The sequence below is a fragment of the Leptodactylus fuscus genome, chromosome 4 (assembly GCF_031893055.1).
Source record: "Leptodactylus fuscus isolate aLepFus1 chromosome 4, aLepFus1.hap2, whole genome shotgun sequence".
NCBI classification, from domain to species: Eukaryota; Metazoa; Chordata; class Amphibia; order Anura; family Leptodactylidae; genus Leptodactylus; species Leptodactylus fuscus.
In genome coordinates, this window is record NC_134268.1 from 134,689,028 (window position 1) to 134,714,786 (window position 25,759).

At 43.4% G+C, this 25,759-nt stretch overlaps 1 protein-coding gene across 1 annotated transcript in view; it reads left to right on the top strand.

The window, feature by feature from the left end:
- The first annotated feature begins 7,888 nt into the window (after positions 1-7,888).
- TEX10 (testis expressed 10) overlaps positions 7,889-25,759 on the top strand; it is a 36,302-nt gene continuing 18,431 nt past the window's right edge. The window contains exons 1-7 of the mRNA XM_075271094.1: positions 7,889-8,212; positions 11,953-12,668; positions 14,693-14,939; positions 16,505-16,614; positions 18,730-18,968; positions 22,151-22,289; positions 24,114-24,289. Of these exons, the coding sequence (XP_075127195.1) occupies positions 8,033-8,212; positions 11,953-12,668; positions 14,693-14,939; positions 16,505-16,614; positions 18,730-18,968; positions 22,151-22,289; positions 24,114-24,289 (1,807 nt within the window). The 5' untranslated portion in view covers positions 7,889-8,032. The remainder of the gene's footprint in view (positions 8,213-11,952; positions 12,669-14,692; positions 14,940-16,504; positions 16,615-18,729; positions 18,969-22,150; positions 22,290-24,113; positions 24,290-25,759) is intronic.

The window sequence follows — 25,759 nt, forward strand, 5'->3', positions numbered from 1 at the left end:
GAAGGACGTTCCTGGCTAACTGTCAGAAACGCCCTTCTGACCATAGAAGAGCTACAGTACCGGACCGTAAGCTCTTCACACTGGGCACAGATCGGGAAAGCCGACAGTGTGCTGAATTCAGCGCACTGTCAGCTTTCCGGCAGTATATAACACTGCCTGTGCCCGGATATGGTGAAAGGTCCTCTTTAAATAGGCCATTACCGGCTGGAGTTACTCCAGACAGTAACGGGCTCTATTTACTTACCAATCCTGGCAGGGGTAGGGATCAGTAAGTGACGCCACGGGCCCCACAAACACTATTATTATATTCAGGGGTCTTTTCAGACCCCCGAGTATAATGATCGGAGGCCCAGGAGAGGTAAGGGAACATAAAAAAACACTACTACTTACCTCTCCTGGCTCCAGACAGGCTTCGAGCCCTGTTTTGTGTTGTCCCTGACGTCACATGACCAAGGCCTGCGCAACGGGGCATGTAACGTCCCGGACGTCATTGAAGATGGCCGACACCACTGAGCAGTGCAGTGGAGCCAGGGATAGGTAAGTAACAGTGTTTTTTATGTTGGTATCCCCTCTAGGTCTCCGATTATTATACTCTGTGGTCTGAAAAGACCCCAGAGTATCATAATTGTTCATAGGTGTCCACAGTGGGGCATAATTCTGTGTGCAGGGGCCGCAATGGGGCATAATACTGTGTGCAGTGGCCACTATGGGGCATAATAGTGCGTGCAGGAATGTGAGTGGGGGAAGTCGGCCGGGGTCATTGGCGTCTTCGGGGGGCCATGTCAAAAGTTTGCCACGTACCCCACCATCCCGCGTTACGCCACTGATTGCAGTAATTATAATTACTTAATTATTTGCACATATTACTATACATTTTGCCTGTATCCTAACAACCAAGAACCCTGATCTTCTCTAAAACCATTAGCATAGGTGTGACACAGCTCGTACATTGCAAATCATTAGTGCAATTCTTCAGCAACGCTGGGTATACACAGTGCTTTTTTCTGAAGAACTGCATGCAGTTTACAATTGCAATAATGAGTAGCACACAATACTATACTTCTCACCCGACTTCTAACAACCAGTACACCTAAGTTTTTCAGTTTAATGGCTGTTAGTATATATGTTTAGCATATAGGTGACATGTATAATACGTTTATAACATGTGCTACTCATTACTGCAATTAAAAACAGTGCACCATTCTTCAGGAATAAAGCACCAAGTAAATTAGCCTAATAAATTAGGCAAATCTAAACTCCAGTGCCTAGGCGATAAGGATCTTAGGCTAAGGTCCCACGCAGCGTTTCCGGCCCATGTGGCCCTGGCCTTAAAGGGGGTTTCCGACCAAAAAAATGTTTGTTTTTTTATAAAAAGATCTGCACCTACACTGCTACCTGAAAAGGTCTTCTTGTAATAGATCTCATCCTCGATATTAGACCAGAACTGCATCTGTTATCCTAACATATGAAAGTCAAAACTTCAAAACATTGTTACCTTTTTGAACATCAGTGTAAGACATGAGTGTTGGTGAAGGGAGTATTGGCAGCACTTGTAGTTACTCTCCTCTCCATATAGGTCCCTCCTTGTAAATGTCTAAGTGGGGAAAGGTGCACGCCACAGTCAACACATGGAGCAACAAGTATGGGCAGGGGCAATACATAGCTTTCATGGCCCACTGGATTAATGTTTTAGTTTCGAATGTATTTATTGAATTACACCATCAATAACAAACAAAATACAGACATAAGGAGCAACAATCATCAAAGACAGTATCGTATATCCAAAAGCATCAAACATATAATATAAGGGGAAAACAAGGGGGAAATAACAATATAAAAATCAGCCTAAACAAGGGGAGTAAGAGAGAAAAAAAAAATAGCGTTACAGTGTACATGGGTAACAATAAGCTGCCTGAGGGAAGGGGTGGTGGGAATGAAGCTCAATCCAATGATATAACTAAAGCTGGAGACAATAATGGTAGACCTGGAATGCAAGACCTGCGCGCCCTTGGTACACAGACCTTATAAAAGATCGGTTGGGTATCAGAAATAGTGGAATTGATCTTCTCATGAAATATAATGGTATCAACCCGTCTCATGACCTTAGTCACTGAAAGAAATTATTTTCTCCAGTTGGAGGCAATGTAAACCTAGGTGGCCAATAAAATATATTAGAGTAACTTAAATTGGGAGTATTTTAAGGAAGAGGGCTTTAAGGTTGAAAAGAAATATGGGAGTCTGAAAGGGGAAAAATTGTCCAAGGAGCCCTTGGGCAATTCTATGGATAGCTAGCCAATGTTGGGCATGCGGGCAGGACCCCTCACACACAAGCACACTTGGAGGGTGGTATATAAGACATTACAACCCCTAAAGCCAAGGGATGAAATGGTAGGAAAAATGGCATGGAGTTGGTGCGGGACCATAAAGGTGACCTGCCAACTGCATTTTTCTAATTGAGGTACAGCAGTCAAATCCATTGGGCTGGAGTCAGAGTAGTACTCAGGTCCCGCTCCCAGGTCGCCATAAAGTTAAGCTTACTGTCAGGTGGAAGGGCATTTAGTAAGCTATACAAGAAAGAAAGGGAATCTATCAAGTGCCCCCCCCCCCCACATGGGTATACTGATAATATTACTATTATTGGTGACCGTATAGTGTTATACTGGCTGTACACAAGGCTCTGCATACAGTTTAAGTAAATATAGTACAGGAAAATGTTGTGACTTACAGGCGACGTCTCTGAATGTAATTGTTCATATTTCTTGTCTCCTCCATCTGGACCACCATGACCACTTCTTCCAGCCGCAGCTTGTCTCTGTAAAGTTTATGCAGCATCCCGGAGTGAGCTGCTATATTTTTGTGTTTTTCCTTGTACCTGCAGGTTGTCTTGGTTTGTCTTGTATTATGTGTTCTATGTTAAATGTAATGTGAAATACTACTTTCTTGATATTTTTCCCCATCTACAGTTCAAATTGATGCCTTGGTACTCCCTGGCCAATCACAGGCCACTGGGCGGGGTTGTAGAGAGTTTATAGTCTCCCGATGTCAGTTGCAGAGACAGTCCAGTGTAGTGTTTGCAGTGGAGTGTCTGCTGTCTAGTGTCTGCAGCCTAGCTGACCAGCTATCCTGCACAAGTCATGCTGTTCTGTGCAGAGGGAGAACTCAGATAGGATTCCTTTGGTCACCAGTTCAACCCCTCGGAGGATTTCTTCTTGTCCCAGGTTCATCTGGAGACAGCCCCTGAGACAGGGAGATAATTTGGTGTGTCTCTGAAAGACATCTGCCAGCCGTGCCAGTAGGAGCAACAGAGGAACCTGACAGGAGTAATTCGTTCGGGCCTAGTTTCCAGGTACCCAGGTCCCTATCAGGTCTCTTTGCCCCGCTACAACCCGTATCTACTGATGCTGGGAGTGGTATGAGAAGAGGAGTAGTGGAAGGGTATTTCTGCAGAGTCTGTGTTATCCCTGGCAAACCTCCTATGAACAAGACATTTGGAATTGAACTGTACATGTAACCCATCTGCAAGCTGCTGGTGAAACTGTTAATGCTGTTAATAAAGAGTTCTTTGGTTTACCCTGCAACACTCGATTCCTGATTCGTTGCCTGCATCACCATCAAGGGCCCTTCTGAACACCATCATATTGGCTCAGCCAGGAGAGGTCCCCTCTCCCAACTAGAAGTGCCCCAGGGGAAACAAGACTACTATCATCTTCATCAGGTGGTGCTGCAGAACCCCCCCTTGGCTGTGCACAGCCCTGGAGAGGAATTAGAGTGACAGAGGAGCGTCCCCGGCATAGCAGGTGGCCCAGCCAGTGTCACTATGACTCCCATCCTCCGGTCTTCTCTACTGGGTTGCTGCATTTGCAGCACAGACATCTTTGGCTCCTCACTTTCCAGACACCTGATCCACATTGCCTATACAAAGTCCCCATCCTGCTGCTACCACCAATTATAAAATTTGTGATATAAAAATCCTGTTAAATGAATGATACCCCCATATTTATCTTAAATTAACAATGCCCCTTTATGCACCTTAATTATTAACTCCTGTTGGATTATTCGGAATCAGGAATATTAATGTAGGCAGCAGGCCAGGATTATAAATAAAAATGCACTGACCCTTATCTGCGTTATCGCCCACTTTGAGAAAGACTAATTTAAATGAAAAGTGCCCCTCGTTGACCATGACCCTGACCTTGACCCTGAGGGTAGATTTGTATTCCTTAAATCGCGCACTGCGGGCACCGTTCTTACCATTGCTGGCTGTTACCTCCACAACCAGGGCCAGCTGTCGTATTGCAGGACCCTGATCGGCAGGCTGGCAGACTTTAGTGAGGGGGTGGCTGGATCCCTTGGTCAACTCCTCTCCTTCCCGTCCCCCTCATTCCCCATCGCAGCTGCGTCATTTGGCATCTGCACTTCACGATTTCCAGTTAGCCGATGTCTGGTGTATCCTACATCCGCGCGATTAGGATTATACGTTTCATTCCCCTGTCCACAACTCTTACAGCTGTATCGACTTTCTCCTGATCAGTCATCATGCCCTTGCCTGGTCTCCCACTGTTCGTATTGACTCGGCCCTTTGGTTGGATCATGCCACTGTATACCTGTCTCTGGAGGTCCCGGGTCTGGCACGTTGCCCCTTCATGTGAAAGCTGAACGAGAGCCTTCTGAAGGATGTTACCTGTAAAGCGGCCGTCGAGGCTGCCATCGGGGACTTTGACTCGATTATGGAGCATCTGGCGGTGGTGATTCAGTGCTGTCCAAAGATCAATGGCCTCCAAATGGGTAGCCGCCAGGTTAAGGCGGCACTGTATGCGGATGATCTCCTTCTATATGTTTCTCAAGTGCGGGTGTCATTCCCTGCCATTTTGCACGAGTTTACACATTTTGGAGCATCTGGTGGTGGCGATTCAGATATCTCGGGATCCACTTCCCCCCTATCTCTCTCATCTGTTCCAATTTAACTATCTCCCGCTCCTCGAGATGATCACCTCTGATCTGCGGACGTACAGCACCCGGACCCCTTCTTGGTTCGGGCATATTCATGTCCTTAAAGGGACTCTATCATTTTTAACTATTCACATCCTTGAATAGCATTTGGAAATGCTATTCCACACCTACCTTTAGTATGTAGATTGCCTCAGTGGTTTCTGAATAAGCCTGTTTTTATTCATATGCTAATGAGCTTCCAGCCAGCACAGGAAGTTCCCAGTAGCACTCGTCTCTCCTATTATCTCCTATGTGTGTGTGCAAACAGAAAGCTGAGTCATCAGCAGCAGCAGCCTCCCATAGGAAACAATAGCAAAGGGGGTGCATGATGTATTGTGCAACAGTCTAATTAGCATATGAATAAAAATGGACTTATTCAGAAACCACTGAGGCAATCTACATACTAAAGGTAGGTGTGGAATAGCCTTTCTAAAGGCTATGCAAGGATGTGATTAGTTAAAAATGACTTTTCCCAATGATAGAGCCCCTTTAAGATAGACGTGGTCCCTCGTTTCCTCTACTTGTTCCAGACAAAGAATGGGTATACCGAGCGATCCACTTTTACCCGCCTTTGGTCAAAGGTGGTAGTCAGTCCAAAAATTGCTGGATAGGTAAAATGGAGGTACTCAGCTGCAGCAGAAACATCCAACACCCCAAAAGAGTGATAGAGTGAAGTAGGAGACGGAAGATGAAAGAATTACTGCTCTACTCCATGGGTCTTCAAACAAACACGCACTTTTATTGGGATTTCTAAATTCCCCCCAATAAAAGTGCTTGTTTGTTTGAAGATGCATGGAGTAGCGCAGTAATTCTTTCATCCTCCGGTCTCCTAATTCACTCTACTTGTTCCAGACACTCCCCATCCCACTTCCACACGCTTTTCCTTCGTATGGGACTCGTCGCAGAGCAGATTTAGCTACTGGACGTTGACCCGTCACAGGCACAGGGGGGCCCAGGTCTTGGATCACAAACAATGGGTCTCTATTGAGGCTGATCCGATCTCTCCCTCGCTCTACGCGTTGCCGTGGATCCTGGCACACTTCCGCCCGAAATCCGCTGAACACTCCCTTCTCTCTCTTCACTTACTTAAAACTTGGGACATGGTATGTTCCGATGGGAGGCTTGCTCGTGTTCCCGGTCCCTTGACCCCCTCTTTGCAAATCCCATGTTTCCTCCAGATTGCTTGGTCGATAGGTTTCTTTGTTGCCACAGAACAGACGATGTCCACCTCTGACATGTTGCTGGGGATCCTCCCCTTCCCCCGTTTGATCATATGAGGGCTGCCCACCCGGACATTCATATCTCCTGGCCAGAGTACAGTCAACACTCATCTTTCCTGCGGAAATTCTCCTTGTCAGCCTACTTCTCCTCCCCCTTGACCACTCTGGAGACTGCTCTTTCACTTACTTCGTTTCCCCTTCATGTTGTCTTGGTTTTCCCCTTCCCTCTCCTTTGTTGCAGACTGATGTCTCTCCATTATTGATAATCGTTATGTTGATGCTAGTTATCACGCTATACTGTGTTCCATTGGTCAGGGGGTTCTCCTGACCCATTGTCATTTTCTGAGGCCTTTGTTGCTGTTTATTATCCATTTGTGTTATTTCCCCATTCCCCTAGTCTAAACATTTAATAAAACCTGATTACAGCCAAAGCCAGGAGTGGATGGAGCCAAATGTTGAAGTAAAAGAGCTGCCTGTATATTTTCAATTCATTTTGTAGCCACTCCTGGCTTTGGCTCAAAAAAAACGCAACAAAATCTGCAACAAAAAAAGCTGCGTTTCCACAAAGTGGGGCCTTAGCCTAAGGCCGGGACCTCACGTGGTGTAAATTCCAAGAAAAAAAAGTGGATTTTACATTTTGGTATCCTTGGTGCGATTCCGGGATACCAAATTTATATGATTTTATTTACATTTTAACCCCTTAACAAAAATCCAAAACTGTGCCAAGATTTTTTTTTAATTTTTTTAGAAAAGCTGCCACATTCTGATAGTCATAACTTTTTTTATACTTCCGTGTACAGGAATCTTTTTTTGTGTACAGGAATCTTTTTTTGTGGGACACAGGTGTCCTTTTTAGTTCTACCATTTTGGAGAATTGCTATTGCTTTAATCACTTTTTATTCAAATTTTTATCAGAGGCCAAACTGAAAAAACGTTAGTTTGGCGCTTTTTATTTCTGTTTTTCCGCTACGACGTTTACTGTATGGGTAAACTATTTTTATAGATTTGTAGAGCAGGTATTTTTGAACACAGGAATACCTACTGTGTATGTGTTTCACAGTATTTACGTACTTTTTTTTTTTTTGCATTTATTAGTCCCAGTGAGTGCCACTGAAAGCTCAAACAACAATTTGCGGGCTCTGTATTTCGGAGCCCCATGGATCTTTAATTGATGAGATAGCTTATGGATAGGTCATCAATAAAAAAAAAGTCCCAGAGTCTGAATATGTTGGTGCTATATATAAATCATTGTGGAAACGCAGCATTATATGTTGCAGATTTTGTTTTTTGGGTTTTTTTTTAGTCAAAGTCAGAAGTGGTTTGATAAGGAATGGAAACTATAAAGGAAGCTCTTACACGTTTTCCTTCTGTGAAATCCACTCTTGATATTGCCTAAAAAAAACAAAAAAAACAAAATCTGCAACAAAAAAACACTGAATTTTTACATGGGACCTCAGCCTTACACTTCTAGAAGCAAACTAGGACTTAGTTTTCCTATATAGAATAGACTATATCCTAGTGAGCAGAGGAACGGAGTCATTTTTACTTTTGTATAGCTCGTATATTGAAGAAAAAAAAACTAGGAAAACGCCCCTCGCACTTTGTCCCATTGTTCTTTCCGTACGCGATAGTAGGAAGCTATTCTCTGTGACCCGGAAATGAATCGCTTGATAGAACAGAGCGGGCGATGCTGCGTGGAGCTGGGACTGAAAGGCGCTAAGCTGCAGTGTTGTGTTATGGAGCAGTGACTGGCGCTACGCCTTTATCGGGTCACTATTGTCATCCATTCTTAGCTGGTTCTCCCTCTTACCCCCACTGATACCATGGCGAATAAACGGAAAAGACAGGAAGACTTTCAGAAAGTAAAACTGAAGGTTGGAAAGAAGAAGCCACGAGCGAATAACGTGACAGACACCAGCTGTAGAGTCAAGTCTATTCATCTTAGCGAGCAGCTGAAAGAAGACTCCTCGCTTCCCACCAGTAAAAGGAAGCTCACCATAACGGTACATAGCGGGGTATCATGCACTGGCTTCACGGGGACTTCTTATCTACAACCCATGCAGTCAGTCAGGCCATGGCTTTCATGTCTGAAGTTGCTGTCTGGGTGCTGAGGTGAACTAGTCATGATGGGCCATATGGATTCATTTGTGTTTACTCTGTGTTCACATTGGTGCTGCTGTGTCTGTTATTCTGATCTGGCACACCAGCACAATGGACACATGGACCACTGGACTATAATGGGGGGGTCCTTTGGGTGTCTGTTCTTTTAACCCTTATGTACTATCATGGTGTCTATTATGATAATATGTGTATGATAGACACCATGATAGTACTAAAGGGTTAACTGAAATCGGCTCTCTTACTCTTCAAAATGCCAGTGCTTATTCAAAAACGTGGTCGTCCACTGCTAAATTATAATTCCTGTCAGTAGCTGGTTCTTAGGGTTAACTAATTCTGGACATGATGGCCCATATGGATTAATTTTTGTTATTCTAACTTTAGAAGAATACTCAAAATATGTATTAAAAACCACATGATGTCTGCAGGTCCTGTATTTAATGATTTGGCAATGGTAAAAAATTTCCAACATGTGAGTGATTTTCTGTTCTTATATCTAAAGGTTTGTAGGTCTTAGGCTAGATTCATATCTGTGCCAAAAATCACTATTTTTGGTCTATGGAGTTTGAGAAGAACTGCTGTTTTAGCAGTCTGGCTCTCTGTTATTTGGGTCCCCCAGCGGACCCAGAAGACGGAGATCACAGTGTAGGTATGTACCTGTGTGTGTACTTGAGAATGAAAAAAAAACTATGATTTGCATCCATGAGCACCCGTTTTCAAAGATTCCTCATAGACTTGAGTCTGCCCAGGAATCCATGAAAACAGCCAAAAATAGGACACGTTCTATTGTTTTGATGGCTGGTTTACGAGCTCTCTAAATAAAATAAAAAAACAAACAAAAAACTTGAGAATAGATCCTTATACTCCTTGTTTTGAAAATGGCTGTGCATAACATTCCAGTGAATAGAGCCTTTAATGTATGTTCATACGGTGGAAATCTTTTCCGTTGTGTGAACTATGCTGCTTCAGTGCATCGGCATCCCGCTCCTGATTAGGCCTGAATGAATGGGCCTAATCGGAAGTGAGTGCAGCGCTGCAGAATCCGCAGGAGGAAGGGGCATGTCATCAACTGAATGGGAGGTTTTTTTGCAGATGGATTTTGAGGTGGATTCCGCGTCAAAATCCACCTGCAAAAAACTCTGTGAGAACAGACCTTTAAAGAGGACCCTTTCATGTCCTTCTGCACATGCGGTTTTAAAGGGACTCTACTACTAAACCAACATTTTTTTTCTAATTACCACGTCGGAATAGCCCTAAGAAAGGCTATTTGTCTCTAACCTTTAGACGTATTCTCCACGGCGCCGTTCCTTAGAAATACCGGTTTTAACCGGTATGCAAATGAGTTCTCCGCAGCAATGAGGGCGGGCCCCAGCGCTCAAACGGCGATGGGGCGTCCCCACTGCTGGGCGTAAGCTCTTGCGAGCAGGGCCCTCAGTCCCATTGTGTGAAATGACTTTCTTTGTAATGCATCTTTCAGTCTGTATTTGAACCCTACAAATTGTACAGCGCGGCGGAATATGTTGGCGATATATAAATAAAATTTATTATTATTACTGCCAGAGAGCTCACTCCAGCGCCGCCTCCATCTTCAGCTGCAACCCCGCCTCTTCCGTCTCGGTCCAACTTCCGACGCCTGCGCAGTACGCTCCTGTATTGAACTACAAGAGCAAGAGTGGCCTCCCAAAAATGGTTACTCGGAAGACAGAAGAGGCGGGGTTGCAGCTGAAGATGGAGGCGTCACTGGAGAGAGCTCTCGGGCAGCAGTGGGGTCGCCCCCATTGCCGTTTGAGCGCTGGGGCCCGCTCTCATTGCTGCGGAGAACTCATTTGCATACCGGTTAAAACCGATATTTCTAAGGAACGGCGTCTAAAGGTAAGAGACGAATAGCCTTTCTTAAGGCTATTCTGACATGGTAGAATCTCTTTAAATACTGCTAGAAAGCTGGCAGTGCACTGAATTCAGCGCACTGGTGGCTTTCCAGTTATGTGCTATTGGTGCTGTTAGTTTTGGCACTGATCTCTGCCCACCATCAGAAAGGTGTTCCTGACAGTCTAGCTGGGCTGTGAGGATCACCCATCCTGATATTTTGTCCATAGTCTTGTACTGGGGGGGTGTTCCTTACAGCTTAGCGTCATTCCTGGGTGTTAAGGAACGCCCCCTCTCACAGTACAGGGCCATGTTAGAGTAATGTCAGGGTGGGTGTTCCGCACAGCCCACCTAGACTGCCAGGAATGCCCTTCTGATGGTGGGCAGAGATTGGTGCCGAAACTAATGACATTGATATATTGAGCCCAGGGGCACATAATGGGAAAGCCGATTGAATTCAGCGCACTGTCTGCTTTCTAGCGATATATAAAACCGCATGTGGAGGAGGACATGATTCATGCTGCATAATCACATTCCTGTCTGTGTTTTTAAACCCCTTCCTGCCATCTGCCATAATAGTGTAGCTGATGTTAGGTATTTAAATATGGTGTCTGCTCAGACTGCTGGGGAACACCAGTAACTGTAGCAAGCTCCCTGGTCAGCATCCATGCATGCAGCCTAATTCCTAGACAACCCCTGTAAGCTCCATTCTACAGCAGTCCATTGTCTGAGCAAGGACCAGAGCTGCTGTCTGTACACTGGTGCTGCTCTTTAATTGATTACAACATCCATGAAATCTTTCCCTGCTGCCCATATATCTATATGTTTGGACAGGGTGGCACGTAAAGGGATCCTATCATTTAAATGCTTTTTTTTTTCTGGCTGGCACGTCGGAATAGCCTTAAGAAAGGCTATTCATCTACTTATCAGTTGCCTCCGGCCTGCCGTTTGGTAGAAATACTGGTTTTTGCTGGTATGCAAATGAGTTCTTTCGCAGCACTGGGGGTGGGCCCCAGCGCTCAGACTCTTCTTTCGATCAGAGAGTATACTATACTTTTGATTTCCAGTTGTCACGAGGGATAATGTAATACCCCTCTGAGCCTAATCAGAGGGGTGTTCTTATACTATTGCTCTGAACATAACCAGGAAGTTTACCATCATCCTGGTCCCAGTGCCAAAAGAGTTGCCTCCTCACTTACTTTATGTTCGCAGTATAACCCCGGCATGCCAAGATCGCGGGAGTTCTCCAGTGTGTATCACAACTTGAGCCTTGTGAATAACAACTGTTAAAACTTGGTATTCGAGTGTTCCAAATCATTGCACTCTGATTTTTGCAATTTTACAGTGTTCCAACTTTATTAGAATTGGAGTTGTATACTGTATACTTTAGGTAATATCTAATGAATCTGACACTGAATTTAATCCTCACAGATTAGAGGACTAGAAGAGGAAAAAAAATCAAAACAATACTCCAGCATCATCAAAGAGGTGGCTGTAAAAGTGTGATGATGTGACAAGTCTTGAAACATCCTAAAGATCAATAATCCAACACACGGTCTTAGGGTCCTTACTCACTTTCATTATATAACCAGATGCACTGTGTGGATCATTGTATATACAATAAGAAATGGAAGCAAAGTAATTGATGAGCTTGTGAGAAATAGAAGTGTGTGTGAAAGTGGTACTGATAACATAACTGTGTACAAATCTGCAAATTTTAAATTTTATTTATTTATTTATTTATTTATTTATTTTTTAGGATATCCTGTCTCACATGCACCATTACAATGCCAGTGTAAAACATGATGCTCTTGTTGGTCTCCGGGAAATCCTATCAACTCATCCTTCAGTAATTGATACACACATTTCTGTTATCATGAGTGAGGTTGCTGCAGTATTCACAGATAAAGATGCAATGGTTAGGTCCGCTGCTATTGCTGTGTTACAGCATTTAGCACCCATGGTCTCCCAAGAAAAAATTGCTCCTTTTTTTCCTCTTGTAAGTGCCCATTTGTCAACTGCTATGACTCATATTATGATGGGTATCCAGGAAGACTCATTAAAGATTTTAGACATCCTTTTGGAAACGTACCCTGATCTACTAATTGATCGTAGTAGTATGCTGGTGAACAATTTCCTGGAACTTATTTCCCATCAGAAGAGCTCTAAAGATATTAAAAATACAGAGAAACCATCTATGTGGACATTATCAGTGAATCCAGGTCAGAGAATTACTTCCCAGAAGTGGAGAATAAATGTACTGAGCAGATTAAAAAAATTCTTGCAAGCATTAGTTAAGCGAGCTGCAAAAAGGTTCTCCAATAAAGACGGACTTCAGGACAACACAGAAAAGCTTGTTTCATTAAATGAAATTGTTGATGTCTCATGGGCAGAACATGCAAATGGTAAACAATATATCAACCTTTATGATTCCAGAGAAACACGGTCAACTTTAAGCTCAGCTTTTTGTTTAAGGTAATTGATAATGTAGTAAACAATAGAGGCAAATATAACAAATTATGTGTGGGTAAATGACCATAGCAACAAAGTGAACCAACCACACAAAATATATGAATAAAAATTAACTTTTATTAAGTGCTCCTAAAAAGGTGTAGCAACATATATACATTCAAAATATATAAACAAACATAAAACAAAATCATATAGGGGTAGACAATGCTACAAATACCAACTTGTCAGCCATGGAATGTACACTGGATGGCAACACTAATATCATAGTACAAAGGGCTCAACCATAGCTAAAACTGAAAGTGTCCAATAATAAAGTGTTGTAAATGAAAACAACAAATAATCAGTGTAATAACCCACAGATAGCTATGAGACTGCCCACATAGGAGGATCCAAGATTAGCCTCCATACATACCAACAGTAATAGTCCCCTGACGAAACCTGTCAAGCACAGGTGAAACGCGCGTCGGGTCCCTTTACTGTTGGTATGTATGGAGGCTAATCTTGGATCATCCTATGTGGGCAGTCTCCTAGCTATCTGTGGGTTATTACACTGATTATTTGTTGTTTTCATTTACAACACTTTATTATTGGACACTTTCAGTTTTAGCTATGGTTGAGCCCTTTGTACTATGATATTAGTGTTGCCATCCAGTGTACATTCCATGGCTGACAAGTTGGTATTTGTAGCATTGTCTACCCCTATATGATTTTGTTTTATGTTTGTTTATATATTTTGTATGTATATATGTTGCTACACCTTTTTAGGAGCACTTAATAAAAGTTAATTTTTATTCATATATTTTGTGTGGTTGGTTCACTTTGTTGCTATGGTAATTGATAATGTGTCTCCTCTTCCTTTTTCTTCTGTTTGGTGGTGGATCAAAATAATGTAAAGATAGGCCGTAAACATCTTCAGATGTCTTTTCAGAAAGAGAGAAATGGTAAATCTATGTTTATCTTAACTGAGAGCTTGACAACTCCCACTAGTCTGTTTAAAGAGGACCTTTCATGGTCCGTGGCACAGGCAGTTCTATATGCTGCTGGAAAGCCGACAGTGCGCTGATTTCAGTACACTGTCGGCTTTCCCGATCTGTACCCCAGGTAAAGAGCTTTTGGTTCCGTTACTGTAGCTCTTTACAGTCAGAAGGGCGTTCCTGACAGTCAGTCAGGAACGTCCTTCTCCACAGCAGCGCCTATCGCGCTGTACAGTGTGAGCGGGGAGGAACGTCCCCCTCCCCTCCTGATAATACTCATCTATGGACAAGCACTGTGAGCAGAGTGAGGGGGCATTCCTCCCCGCTGACACTGTACAGCACGATAGGCGCTGCTGTGAAGAAGGATATGCACTTGTACAGTATATCCTTGTATATCCTATATCCATATAGATATGTCTTGTATATGGATCTGATGTGTCCAGAGGTCACTGTAGTAGGGAGGTGGAGGATGTCAGCTAACCCCTATTATCATTCGTTTGATCCTACGTTATCTTCATTATTAAGCTTTGATACAGTTGTTGCCTTTTTGTTGTAGTGCTGCTGCCACCATGAAAGGGCTATTGACTCTGCCCCCAGTGTACACCTCCAAAGCTCAAAATATCTTCTGACTATACATTCTCTTTCAAGAACTGTCAGCTCTTCTGACCTTTCAATTTTAGTAAATACTTGTCCCCGCTAAAATAACAATTCTGCATCTTTTCTTAAAACTCCGTGTGGTGCTGGAAATTGATAAATCATCAACTGGGTGTTACCAGTCATCTTGCTAAAATGGCTACAGTGGGAAGTGTTTAAACTCCATGCATAGTTATATATATATGTGTGTGTGTGCGCGGAGTAACTTTCTTCTTTTGTGAATGTTTGTCTTTATTATATGTGTTTTGTTTTTTTTATTGAATTTTTTTTTGACCTACAGCGAGACTGAGGCTATGCAGATAGTGTGTGTGTGTGTTTTTTTTTAAACGTTTGTTTTAGACTGTATTTATTGACTAAGGTTGTTTTTTCCTTTTTCTTTTTCCAATGCTAATTCTGAAGAAATATAGCAGGCGTATCTGCAAACACAGATGAATGTTTCTTTTCTTCATACAATTTGAAAGACTTTATTCAAGCAGTTATTCCAATCTTGATTGAATGTTGGGTGGAGGAGGCCCCTGAAAAGTCGATGGAGGATGCTTGTGAGAAATCTCTAGAGCCTGTAGCATATCATCTTCTACAGCAGGTGCTGAGCATAATTTCCCTTCTTTGGAAACTAAGTGAATATCAAGATGACCCACAAAAAATGGTAATTTTTAACTTTTTAATGTCAACTTTGTGTTGAATATTAATACAGTTGTCCAGAAGTTTCATACATTACCTTTATAACAGGAAATACGTAGAAAAAAAAAAAAAAATCATTACTGACTAAGGGGGCGTTCACACTACCGTCGGTGTCCATCAGGTAGTGTCCGCTCAAAATCTGGCACGGACATTAGGAGCGGACACTAGCTGTGTCCGTGACACTTGTCATTCACTTAAATGGGCATCGGGTGCGTTCTTTTGCACTCCGTGCCCTTCCTTCACTGTCCGCAAGTGAAGATGTCCGACTTCTCAAGCGGATAGAAAAACCCGACATGTCGGGTTTTTCTGTCTGCTTGAGAAGTCGGACATCTTCACTTGCAGACAGGGAAGGACGGGCACGGAGTGCAAAAGAACGCACCCGATGCCCATTGAGATGAATGACAGGTGTCACGGACACAGCTAGTGTCCGCTCCTAATGTCCGTGACAGATTTGGAGCGGACACTAGGAGCGGACACTACATGTCGGACACCGACGGTAGTGTGAACGCTCCCTTAGTGTCCGTTAATGTCTGATAGGTGTCCATTTTTTTTTCTTTTAAACGGACACCTTCATAACGGACACCAATGGTAGTGTGAACACCCCCTTAAATTCTGTGCTGCTTCAGCACCAATGGTCTCCAACGTGGATGTGTTTATTTTTCTTCAGCGATGACATGCTGTGCATTAAAGCATATCTCCAGTTAAGATCTTATCATAAAAGAATTTTATAGGTGTAAAATAATAAAGTTTTTATTATATCTTGATAAAAAAATATATTTTCGTCTCCATTTTTCGGGCAGTTACTTTCTCTATATTAGTCTGAAGAGGGGAGGGAGAATAGAAAAGACTTTCAAATTATTGCTGCTGTTACTCTATTCCTTGTTTTTTTTCTTTAACACTGCAAGGTTGTAGATAAGAGGCTGCTAGTATACAGAATAAGGCTGAATATACAGATGGATATAATGTAAACAAGAAGTCATATTGAAGATAAAGAGCAGGAGAATAGCTTAATAAGATTTAAATGCACCATTCATTTATGAAAGTTGTTTATAACTGGAGGTATGTTTTAAGGTGTGTATTGTAGACAACTAATGCTACGGTTACATATGCAAAGCCAGCGGCGAGATGCCGCTGGCCCTGCGTGCACGCTCATAGATCAGTCTAGCCTTCACAATGCGACTACAGACCCGGCATCCGCCTCTCTCTATTACAGCGGATGCCGGGTCTGTAGTCGCATTGTGAAGGCTAGACTGGTCTATGAGCGTGCACGCAGGGCCAGCAGCATCTCGCCGCTGGCTTTGCATATGTGAATACAGACCCGGCATCCGCTGTAATAGAGAGGCGGATCGCTATGCTCCTGCCCTGCATGAAGCCAGCAGCAGCAGGAGTGATGCTGTTATTCCGCTTCCGCTTTATGTCAGAACGATTCTCTATAGAAATTTTGTCACCAAAACATACAATTATATAGAATCTTGTGCCACCGAAATAAGTTTTTAAAAATTTTTATAAGTGTTTTTTTTCCTCCTACAGGATAGCTGGCTTAGGAAGAGTTATCTTAAAGATTTCAAGCATCATTTTATGAAGCATTTTCCTTACATCGTGCATGATCCTCTACAACAGAAGAGAAAAATAAAGAAAGGGTAATGTGAAAGCAACTATCCAGTTGTAAGCCTGAAAATGTGGGTCATTACCTAAAAATGATGCTTGCCTATTATTTATTTTTAATTTCTGTAATACATCTTACAAATGACTTAATATAATATTGCTGTATACTTTATTTTTCAGTTTTATGCAGATAAGATGCTTTCTGGCTTAGAAAGGACACTTTCTCTCATGTGTTTTGTTTTTTTTCCCCTCATCGATGACAACACTCCTTCACCTGGACAGGGAACAGTAACTGGGAGTTCTTTAAAGGATATACTGCATCCGCTCCTCTTCACTTCTGTGTCCTTCGGAGTAACATTTAGCCTTTGTGCCAGAGGATTGTGGGGCTTTAGAAGGGAGTTACAGGTTCTAAGAGCAGCCTAGGAATCCTTAGGGGAGCCACTGCTGTAGTCTGCTACTTCTCTCATTTTATATCTTATCCAACCCGGTATAGGTTTGCATAAGATATAAAAGGGTTCACACCCCTATCACATCTCAGTTCAAGTTTCCTATCATACCAGATGTGCCGTCCCAGAGTACTCCGTTTAAATGGGCCATGTTCACGCCTTTGGCCAAGGACAGAAATGCTCTTATATTTGCTCTACTTTGCGGGGTGTAATTTGTCCATGATGCCTCCTGAAGCCCAGACTGTCCCTTCTTTCGCTGTGCCCTGCTCCCCGCTGCTAAGGCCATGTCTGGCAGTGGTATGCCTGGTCAGTGAGACTGCTGGTCGTGAGTCTCAGCGGCTCTCCACTTGGTTTTGGCCACATTCTGTGAAGGAGGAAACCAAAGGAGCCAGTGGGTTCTCTCCTCTGGCAGTGTGTGGGGTCCCTACTGATATTTCAAACGCAAACCATAGGTGGCGGTGGGGGTTTACAACACAGATCCAGAGGCATGCTGGGTGTGCAAACTGTAATTGTTTCCTAGGATATTTGCTCTCTCCTGCAACTCTCCTGTGCCTACTGAAATACTGGAGTATGTGCTCAATCATAATTTTCCTTCAAATTGGCAGAAAAGTGCTTCAGGGTATGTTCTCCCTCTAAACTTTCTCCTAATTTATTCTCGCAAGTTGTGCTGTCATAGACATGGATAAAACCAGAATTACACTTACCTGTAATGTTTTTCTGGAATCTCATGATGGCATCGGCAAAAACTTTCCCAGCCTTCTTAGTTATTGGCCATACCTTTAGAGGTATTTAGACAAGTTTAGAACGGGTTAGTTACTTAAAGAGGACCGTTCACCATTTTGCCCACAGGCAGTTCTATATACTGCCGGAAAGCTGACGGTGCACTGAGTTCAGCGCACTGTCGGCTTTCCTGATCTGGGCCCAGTGTGAAGAGCTTACGGTCCCAGTACCGTAGCTCTTCTATGGTCACAAGGGCGTTTCTGACACACAGTCAGAGACGTCCTTCTTCACAGCACAGCCAATCGCGCTGTGCTGTGAGAGCCGGGAGGAACGCCCCCTCCATCTGCTCGCAGTACTCGTCCATAGACGAGCATTATCAGGGAGGGAGGGGGGAGTTCCTCCCGGCTCTCACAGCACAGCGTGATTAACTGTGCTGTGAAGAAGGATGTCTCTGACTGAGTGTCAGAAACGCCCTTCTGACCATAGAAGAGCTACGGTACCGGGACCGTAAGTTCTTCACACTGGGCCCAGATCGGGAAAGCCGACAGTGTGCTGAATTCAGCGCACTGTCAGCTTTCCGGCAGTATATAGAACTTCCTGTGCCCAATCTGATGAAAGGTCCTCTTTAATTTTCCAGACTCGGTCCTATGTCCTGTCTTTGCCTACTTTTTGTATTTATTTTTCATCCACTACTTTGGGTTTCCAGCTAGCCAATCTCTGATATGTGGCGGGGGTGTGAACCGTGATACCTGCAGGCTTCCTGTCCCATATGGGCGATCCTACTTGCAAGGGCTGCTGTCATGGGCTTCCAGAAAAACTATTACTGGAAAGTGTAATTCTGTTTTTCTCGACCAGGTGAAGGAGGTGGTGGTCTATTTTGCTGTCTCTGACTCAAATAAAAAGGTTTAGTGGTAAGTTTAATTACAGGCTTTTTGTTTAAACTTTTATTCATATAATTTTTTTTTTTTTATTTTTTTAATTTAGTAACAAAGATGGATTTCTTCCTCATAATGGTCTGGATCATCTGTTACTAAATTTAACATTATGTGATATAATGGTGTCCTTGGCAAATTCATCCACACTTCATGAAGATTCTGAATGGCTAACACGGATAAGAATTTTTGTGACTGAAAAGTTGGCGAGCGGATGGAAGCTGAACAGCAAACAGTTAAAGAGACTCCTGGAAGTAACCAACAGACTGTTATATATTCAAAAAAACAGAGGTAAGGAATGATTGATCTCTTATAATTTGTACCTATATTTGAGCTACTGAACAAGGAAACACAAGGAGCTTTTAAACACCTCCCACTCATTGTCCTACTATAACGTTTCTGAGTAAGCAGTTGGTGCTGTGATGTAGTAGGCAATCTCCAGCAGTTCAACCTCTTGACGCTGTGATAAATACTTGTCACCACATTTAAGCCTCTTTTATTCACCTGCTCATCTCTTTTTCACCTGCAATAAGTTAGCAGAGTGCTGAGGGGTTGCCATTGCCATCAGGAGGCTTAACAGCCTCAAGGCTATAATGTACAGATGTGGGGTTGCAGAGATCATAACAAGTCTTTGTGGGATTCAAATTATGGCAGGCAATTTTGTCTCTGACTTAGGGAGTCCTCCCGCTTGGGAGAAACAAAACACACACATACGCTAGGGGTCAGTGATCTCTCAGGTTATTGTGCTATGGTGACAAGAAAGAGAAAAGGAGACACCGAGCGCCACTAAGTGTAGTAAGAAGGATAAACAATATTCAGTGTTCAATTTTGTAAATTAGCCCTGATGGCCTCTCACCTTTTGGGGTTGTGATAAACCACAACGCCAGCAGTTGCATGTAACCAAGTGATCCAGGTGAGAGCGGCAGTGGATCACCCTGTAGATAGCGGCGAACCGGGAATGTACAATGTGTAGAGGAGAACCAGAGATCTGCGCTCACAGGGCCGTAGCACAACACAATCCAGTATTCTTTAGTCAAAATCCTTTTATCGAGATAAACTTAGAAAAATGGCCAGCATGACGCGTTTGGGGCTTACCTAAGCCCTTTATCAAGTGCAGTAGACTACTCACGTCTGTCCCCCCGCTCTTGGATAAAGGAACCCATTGAAGTCAATGGGAGGTTTTTTTTCTGCACGTAATTGAATCTGCGCTGAAAACTCCGCGTGCATGCAGCCTTACAGAACAGACTCAGCCACCTTCTCTCACTTCCTGGATCTGCAAACTTTTCTGGCCCAGTAATGAGCCAAGGACTCACACCTGGAGCAGAGGCCGACTCAAGACCCACATAAGCTAAAAACCTGGGGGGGATATATCGTGATTCCAGCAGTCTGCCTGTCACCTCACAAGCTATACCTAATCAGTTGATCCTGATGAATCAGATAGTGACTTATCAAAAAGTCACATGACAAGAGGCAGGTTCTTGACTTTCAATACTGCCATGAAGTGGCCTTTCATAATAGCTGTTAGAATCTAACGTTTGGACTCTATCGCCAACTGTCTTAAGTCTCCTGAAATACCAAAGGAATACTTTGGGTGAAATGCAAATATAATGACATGGATATATGGAAAAGTGTAAGGCATGTATACACATAGGACCGCATTTATTAGAGAGAACTTCAAATTATAAAACAACTTTTTTGTAAATTGATAGTACAAGTGAATATAAGAAAATGTGTAATGTGACTGAGTTAAGCTACATGCACACGACCGTGTGTAGATAATAGAGGGGGGCCAAATTTAGAACGGACTGCACTTTTAAGGACATCTGGGTGTCTTTCATTCCTCCCATTAAATTCCATAGAGGTTTCCGGGTAAAAATGTAACTTCTGGGAAAAAAAAAAAATCCATAGAATGAAACGATGGACCCCTCATTGGAGAGCCTCAGCTTGGTCGTATATATGAGGATTATAGGGGTTGTCCAAGCAAAAATGGACACACACATTATTTTATTTTGTAAAAAATTTCTGTTGAGGGGGGGGGGGGGGGGGGAGGGAAGAGAGTCAGTCTCTCCTTTCCCAGGGCCCTCCAGCACAGTCCGGCCCTCCCTGGTCTGTTGTTGTCTACCGGATGTCCCCGCTGCAGGTGACCACTGAGGCCAATCAGTGGCTTCAGTGGAAGGGATCTGGATGTTGATGCCAGCAAGCAGTTTCATATTTGTGGGACAAATTCTTCTTTGTAATTGTACTATGTAATATTCCATATGATGTACTGGGATGCTGGGGAAAAAAAAATCTGAATTTACAGAAATTGGAGAAAAACTGTTTTGCTTTGGCTTTCTTAGAGGCTTTGCTTTTAGGGCATTAAAGAGGACCTTTCACCAATTTGGGCACAGGCAGTTCTATATACTGCTGGAAAGCTGACAGTGTGCTGAATTTAGTGCACTATCGGCTTTCCCGATCTGTGCCCCAGGTAAAGCGCTATCGGTCTCGGTACCATAGCGCTTTACAGTCAGAAGGGCATTTCTGACAGTTAGCCAGGGACGCCCTTTTCCACAGCAGTGCCTAACACGCTGTGCTGTGTGACCAGGGATGAACGCCCCCTCCCCTCCTAATAATATTCGTCTATGGATGGGCACTGTGAGCAGAGGGAGGAGTCGTTCCTCCCCGCTCACACTGTACTGCGCGATAGGCGCTGCTGTGAAGAAGGGCGTCCCTGGCTAACTGTCAGAAACGCCCTTCTGACTGTAAAGCGCTACGGTACCGGGACCAATAGCGCTTTACCTGGGGCACAGATCAGGAAAGCAGATTGTGCTGAATTCAGCTTTCCAGCAGTATATAGAACTGCCTGTGCCCAATCTGATGAAAGGTCCTCTTTAACTGTGCAACCAAAATGACATGTCCCCTTTTACTAGTCTATGGGTTTGTAAGATTCTGGGGATAAAAAATTTTTTTTTTTATGTTATACCTATTTACATTTTTTATTTTTTTTATTCTTCCATGTATGGAAGGGACCAAATGTATTTTTGTTTACATCAACTTGGGAAATGTTTATTGCTTTGATCGCTTTTTGTGCAATTTTTTTATGTGAGGTGAAAAAAGGCAGTTCAGCTCTTTTCATTATTATTTTTTTTTTTTCCCCCTACATATGAGAAAAATATTTTTAGAATTTTTTAGATTGGGTGTTTTCGGACACAGGCATTCCTTGATCCCTTCACTTGCTGTGGGTCAAAAAGAAATGTTATTATATTATATTATCTTTTATTATAAAGACACTGGGGGACTACATGCGAGAGGAACTCTGAAGTAATGGTGGTTTGAGGAGAGAGAAAAAGAACAGAGATATAAATTTTTAGAATGTAATTTAAAAAAAAAAACTAAAGGGGGGGGGGTTACCTGAGGAAATGCCATACTCTTATTTTCTAAGTTAGATTAAATGTAATATTTAGTTTAATTTAAATACTACTTTTATATTTTAGTGGCTACAGAAAAGTTAATTCAGGCCGTGTATATGATGTATCAGCAGAGAGACCTTCAGTCGTCTGTGCGTTCCATGCTTCTAATGTTTTTTAGCAAAGTTTATCTAAAAGAAGAAGATATGTGCCTCAACCAGGGAAGGTAAGGTAATCGACCGTTTCCCGTGTTTTATGGGCTCTCTAAGACGCACTTTAAAGGGTTAACAGGCTTTTTTCAAATGATGTCTTAAATTGTTTTGGTGGTACAGTTTTGAAAACTGGGTGATTTTATGGGGGTTTCTAATACAAAAAAAGACCTTTCAAAGGCCCTTTGGAACTGAATTATTATCTTAAAAAATGTTTTGTATATTCTCTTGAAAATTCCAGTTAGACTGTAAGTCTTATAACATCCAAAAAAATTAACTTAATATTTATAATTTGGTGCCAACAGAAAGCAGAAATATGGTAAATTGTTTGTCTTTTAAGTGGAATGACTCTCTACCGTGTTTCCCCGAAAATAAGACGGTGTCTTATATTAAATTGTCACTCTAAATATAGGACCTGTCTTATTTCCGGAGGGGGGGGGGGGGGGGGGTTGCCTTATTACAACCAGCAGTCATGCCGGCACTTCCTTAGTGGAGCGTCAGCATGACTGCCGGTTGTAGGTAGTGTGGGGGAGGGGAGAAGTTATCATACTTACCTTTCCCTTCTTCCTAGCAGCGCTGGTGCTGCTGTTCGTCCTGGAAGTGGTGAGTGGGGCTTAGCCAGGATTCGGGGGGCGGGGCTTAGCGGAGCTTCGGGGGGCGGAGCTTTGCAAGCTCCACTTCACTGACACAGCAGCCGTGCTCTGTGCTCCGTGTGCACAGGAAAGCCGGCTGCTGCCTCTTCTGTATGGCAGCTGCTGTCTCTGCCTCTGGGATGAGCTGGGAGAGCTCATCCTACAACACCAGAGGCAGCAGCCGGCTTTGCTGTGCACACGGAGCACAGAGCATGGCTGCTGTGTCAGTGAAGTGGAGCTCGCTAAGCCCCGCTAAGCCCTGCCCTCCGAAGCTCCGCTAAGCCCCGCCCCCCGAAACCCCGCACACCACTGCCCGGCATGCCTTATTTTCGGGGGATGCCTTATATTAGGCTATTTAACAGAAACCCCCGCATGCCTTACTTTCAGGGGGTGTCCTATTTTCGGGGAAACACGGTATGTAAAAAGAGGATAATTTCAAACTTTGTAAATTGCATATTTTTTGGAATTTTTACAAAACTGCATATTTGTTTTTTATAATTAAATATTAATAGCAATAATAACAAATAACATATTAACCCAAATTTACAAACACAAAGTACCATGTGTTGCAAAAAAAATATTCAAAATCAACTGTAAAAGTTAAATCATTCCAAAGTTATTACTTGTGATTAAAACAAATTTGTGCAATACAGTAGGTTTACATTTTCAAAGTTGACTGTCATGGTTCTGGTTTCCTTTGCTATAGATCAGGGGTGCCCAATACGTCGATCGCTATCTACCGGTCGATTGCAATGGGCGTATGGGTCGATCGTGGGATGCAGCCAGGCATCCCCGCTGTCTGCTTCTTCACAGCGCAGGCTGAGAGTCATCTACGGACACTGGCAGGCGGGGCTGTCACAGCCCCAGCCTGCCAGTGTCCAGAGATAACTCTCAGCCTGCGCTGTGAAGAAGCAGACAGCGGGGATGCCTGGGCGGCCTCCTCTCATGATCCGCTCGGCCGTGCCCACATGCCCTGCCCCGCCCACAGACAGGTCCCGCCCACAAGAAGTGGGTAGTAGATCTTAGGGCTTGGTCATTTAAAGAAGTAGCTCACATGCTGACAGTGTGAGCACCCCTGCTATAGATAGTTAAGTAAATTTACAGAATTGCAGATGCTGCTCGTAACATATTACCCTGTGTGATTCCTAGTCTGTTGGACTGTTTTCACATTGTACTGCTATCTTTTTTTTTTTTTTTCTCCCCACTCAGAAGTCGAAGTAAAGTGTTATCCCGCTGGATTGCAAGTCTCCCAATGCAACTAGTTCATCTTGGTGCAAGGAATAATCAACTTTCTGCCCTTATTATCGATACTATTTATATTGCTGCAGCTCGATCAAACAAAGAACTGCTTCAGAACATTCGAACAGCTGCATGCAGGATTTATGGTGATTGATTTTATTTTATTTTTTTAAATCTTACTGAATTTCCATAAATTAAACTTTTAAAAGTTCCATAAAAATTAAATTTTGCTATTTTTTTTTTTTCCTGTCTACAAAAATTGTTTCTAAGGGCTCGTTCACATCTGCGTTCACTGTCCTTATTGCAGGTTTCCGTTTCCTGCATAAAACAGCTGCAGGAGACGGAAGCCTGCAGGAGACTTCACTCAAGTGAATGGGTGAGAAAGCTGTCCAGCCGTGAGCGGCAGTGAGCGTTTTGCGCTCTCCGCCGCGAAACCGGGTTTTATAATCCGGACACAGTCGGACATGCACTACTCTGTGTCCGGATAAAAAAATCCGGTTTCGCGGCGGAGAGCCTAAAACGCTCACCGCCGCTCACGGCCGGACCCGGTCTATGGTTTCCGTCTTCTGCCATGCAGAAGACGGAAACCATAGAACGGAGACATGAACGCAGGTGTGAACCTAGCGTAAAAGGGATTTTTGGGCCCCAAATTGTTTTCATGTTGATCATCTATCCACACGTTATGTGATCTGTGTGGGTTTTGGCACCCTTTAGGCCCTAGAAGTTACAGCAGTGAACAGGGAGGCACACAGCCTGCTTTAACTTCCTGTGGTTGAAGGCTTCCAGAGCAGCTGATTTATGTGTCAGACCCCTACAGATCACATACTGATGAATTATTCTGTGAATTAAAAAAAAACAAAAAAAAAAAACCAAAAACATTTTAAAGGGATCCTATCATTCAGATCGAATTTTTTTGTCCCTAACACTTAGGAATAGCCTTAAGAAAGGCTATTCGTCTCCTACCTTTAGATGTCTTCTCCGCACCGCCGTTCCGTAGAAATCCCGGTTTTCGCTGGGATGCAAATGAGTTCTCTCGCAGCACTGGGGGCAGGCCCCAGCACTCAAACAGCACTGGGGGCATCCCCAATGCTGCGAGGGAACTCTCCAGCGCCGCCTCCATCTTCTTCAGGAACGGTCTCTTCACGCCTTTTCTTCCGGCGCAGGTGGTGAAACTTGTAGGCCTCGGGCAGAGCTGACTGCGCATGCCTGCGGCCACAAGAAAAATGGCCGCCTGCACAGCTTTTAAGGCTATTCCTACGTGTTGGGGACAAAAAATTTGATCTGAATGATAGGTTTCCTTTAAGGAATTAACTGCTTTTATACATCAGATTTTTGTATGCGAGTTGCTTCTGTTCCATTATAGTGGCTTGATACTAGGAGTATATTCACACACTGGAATCTGGCACATATTTTGAGGTGGATTTGCATAAAAATCTGCACTAAATTCTGCCCTGAATCTGCCTCCCATTTTTTCCACTGCAGAGAGTGAGAAAATGAAGATGAATCTATATCTGTTCCTCTTCATATTCCCGCATCTGAATGGGGGCCACTCATGGGCAGTGTGTAGAGTTCCTGTTTGCCTTCAGGGTGTGTTAAACAGGAAAAAAAACACTTCC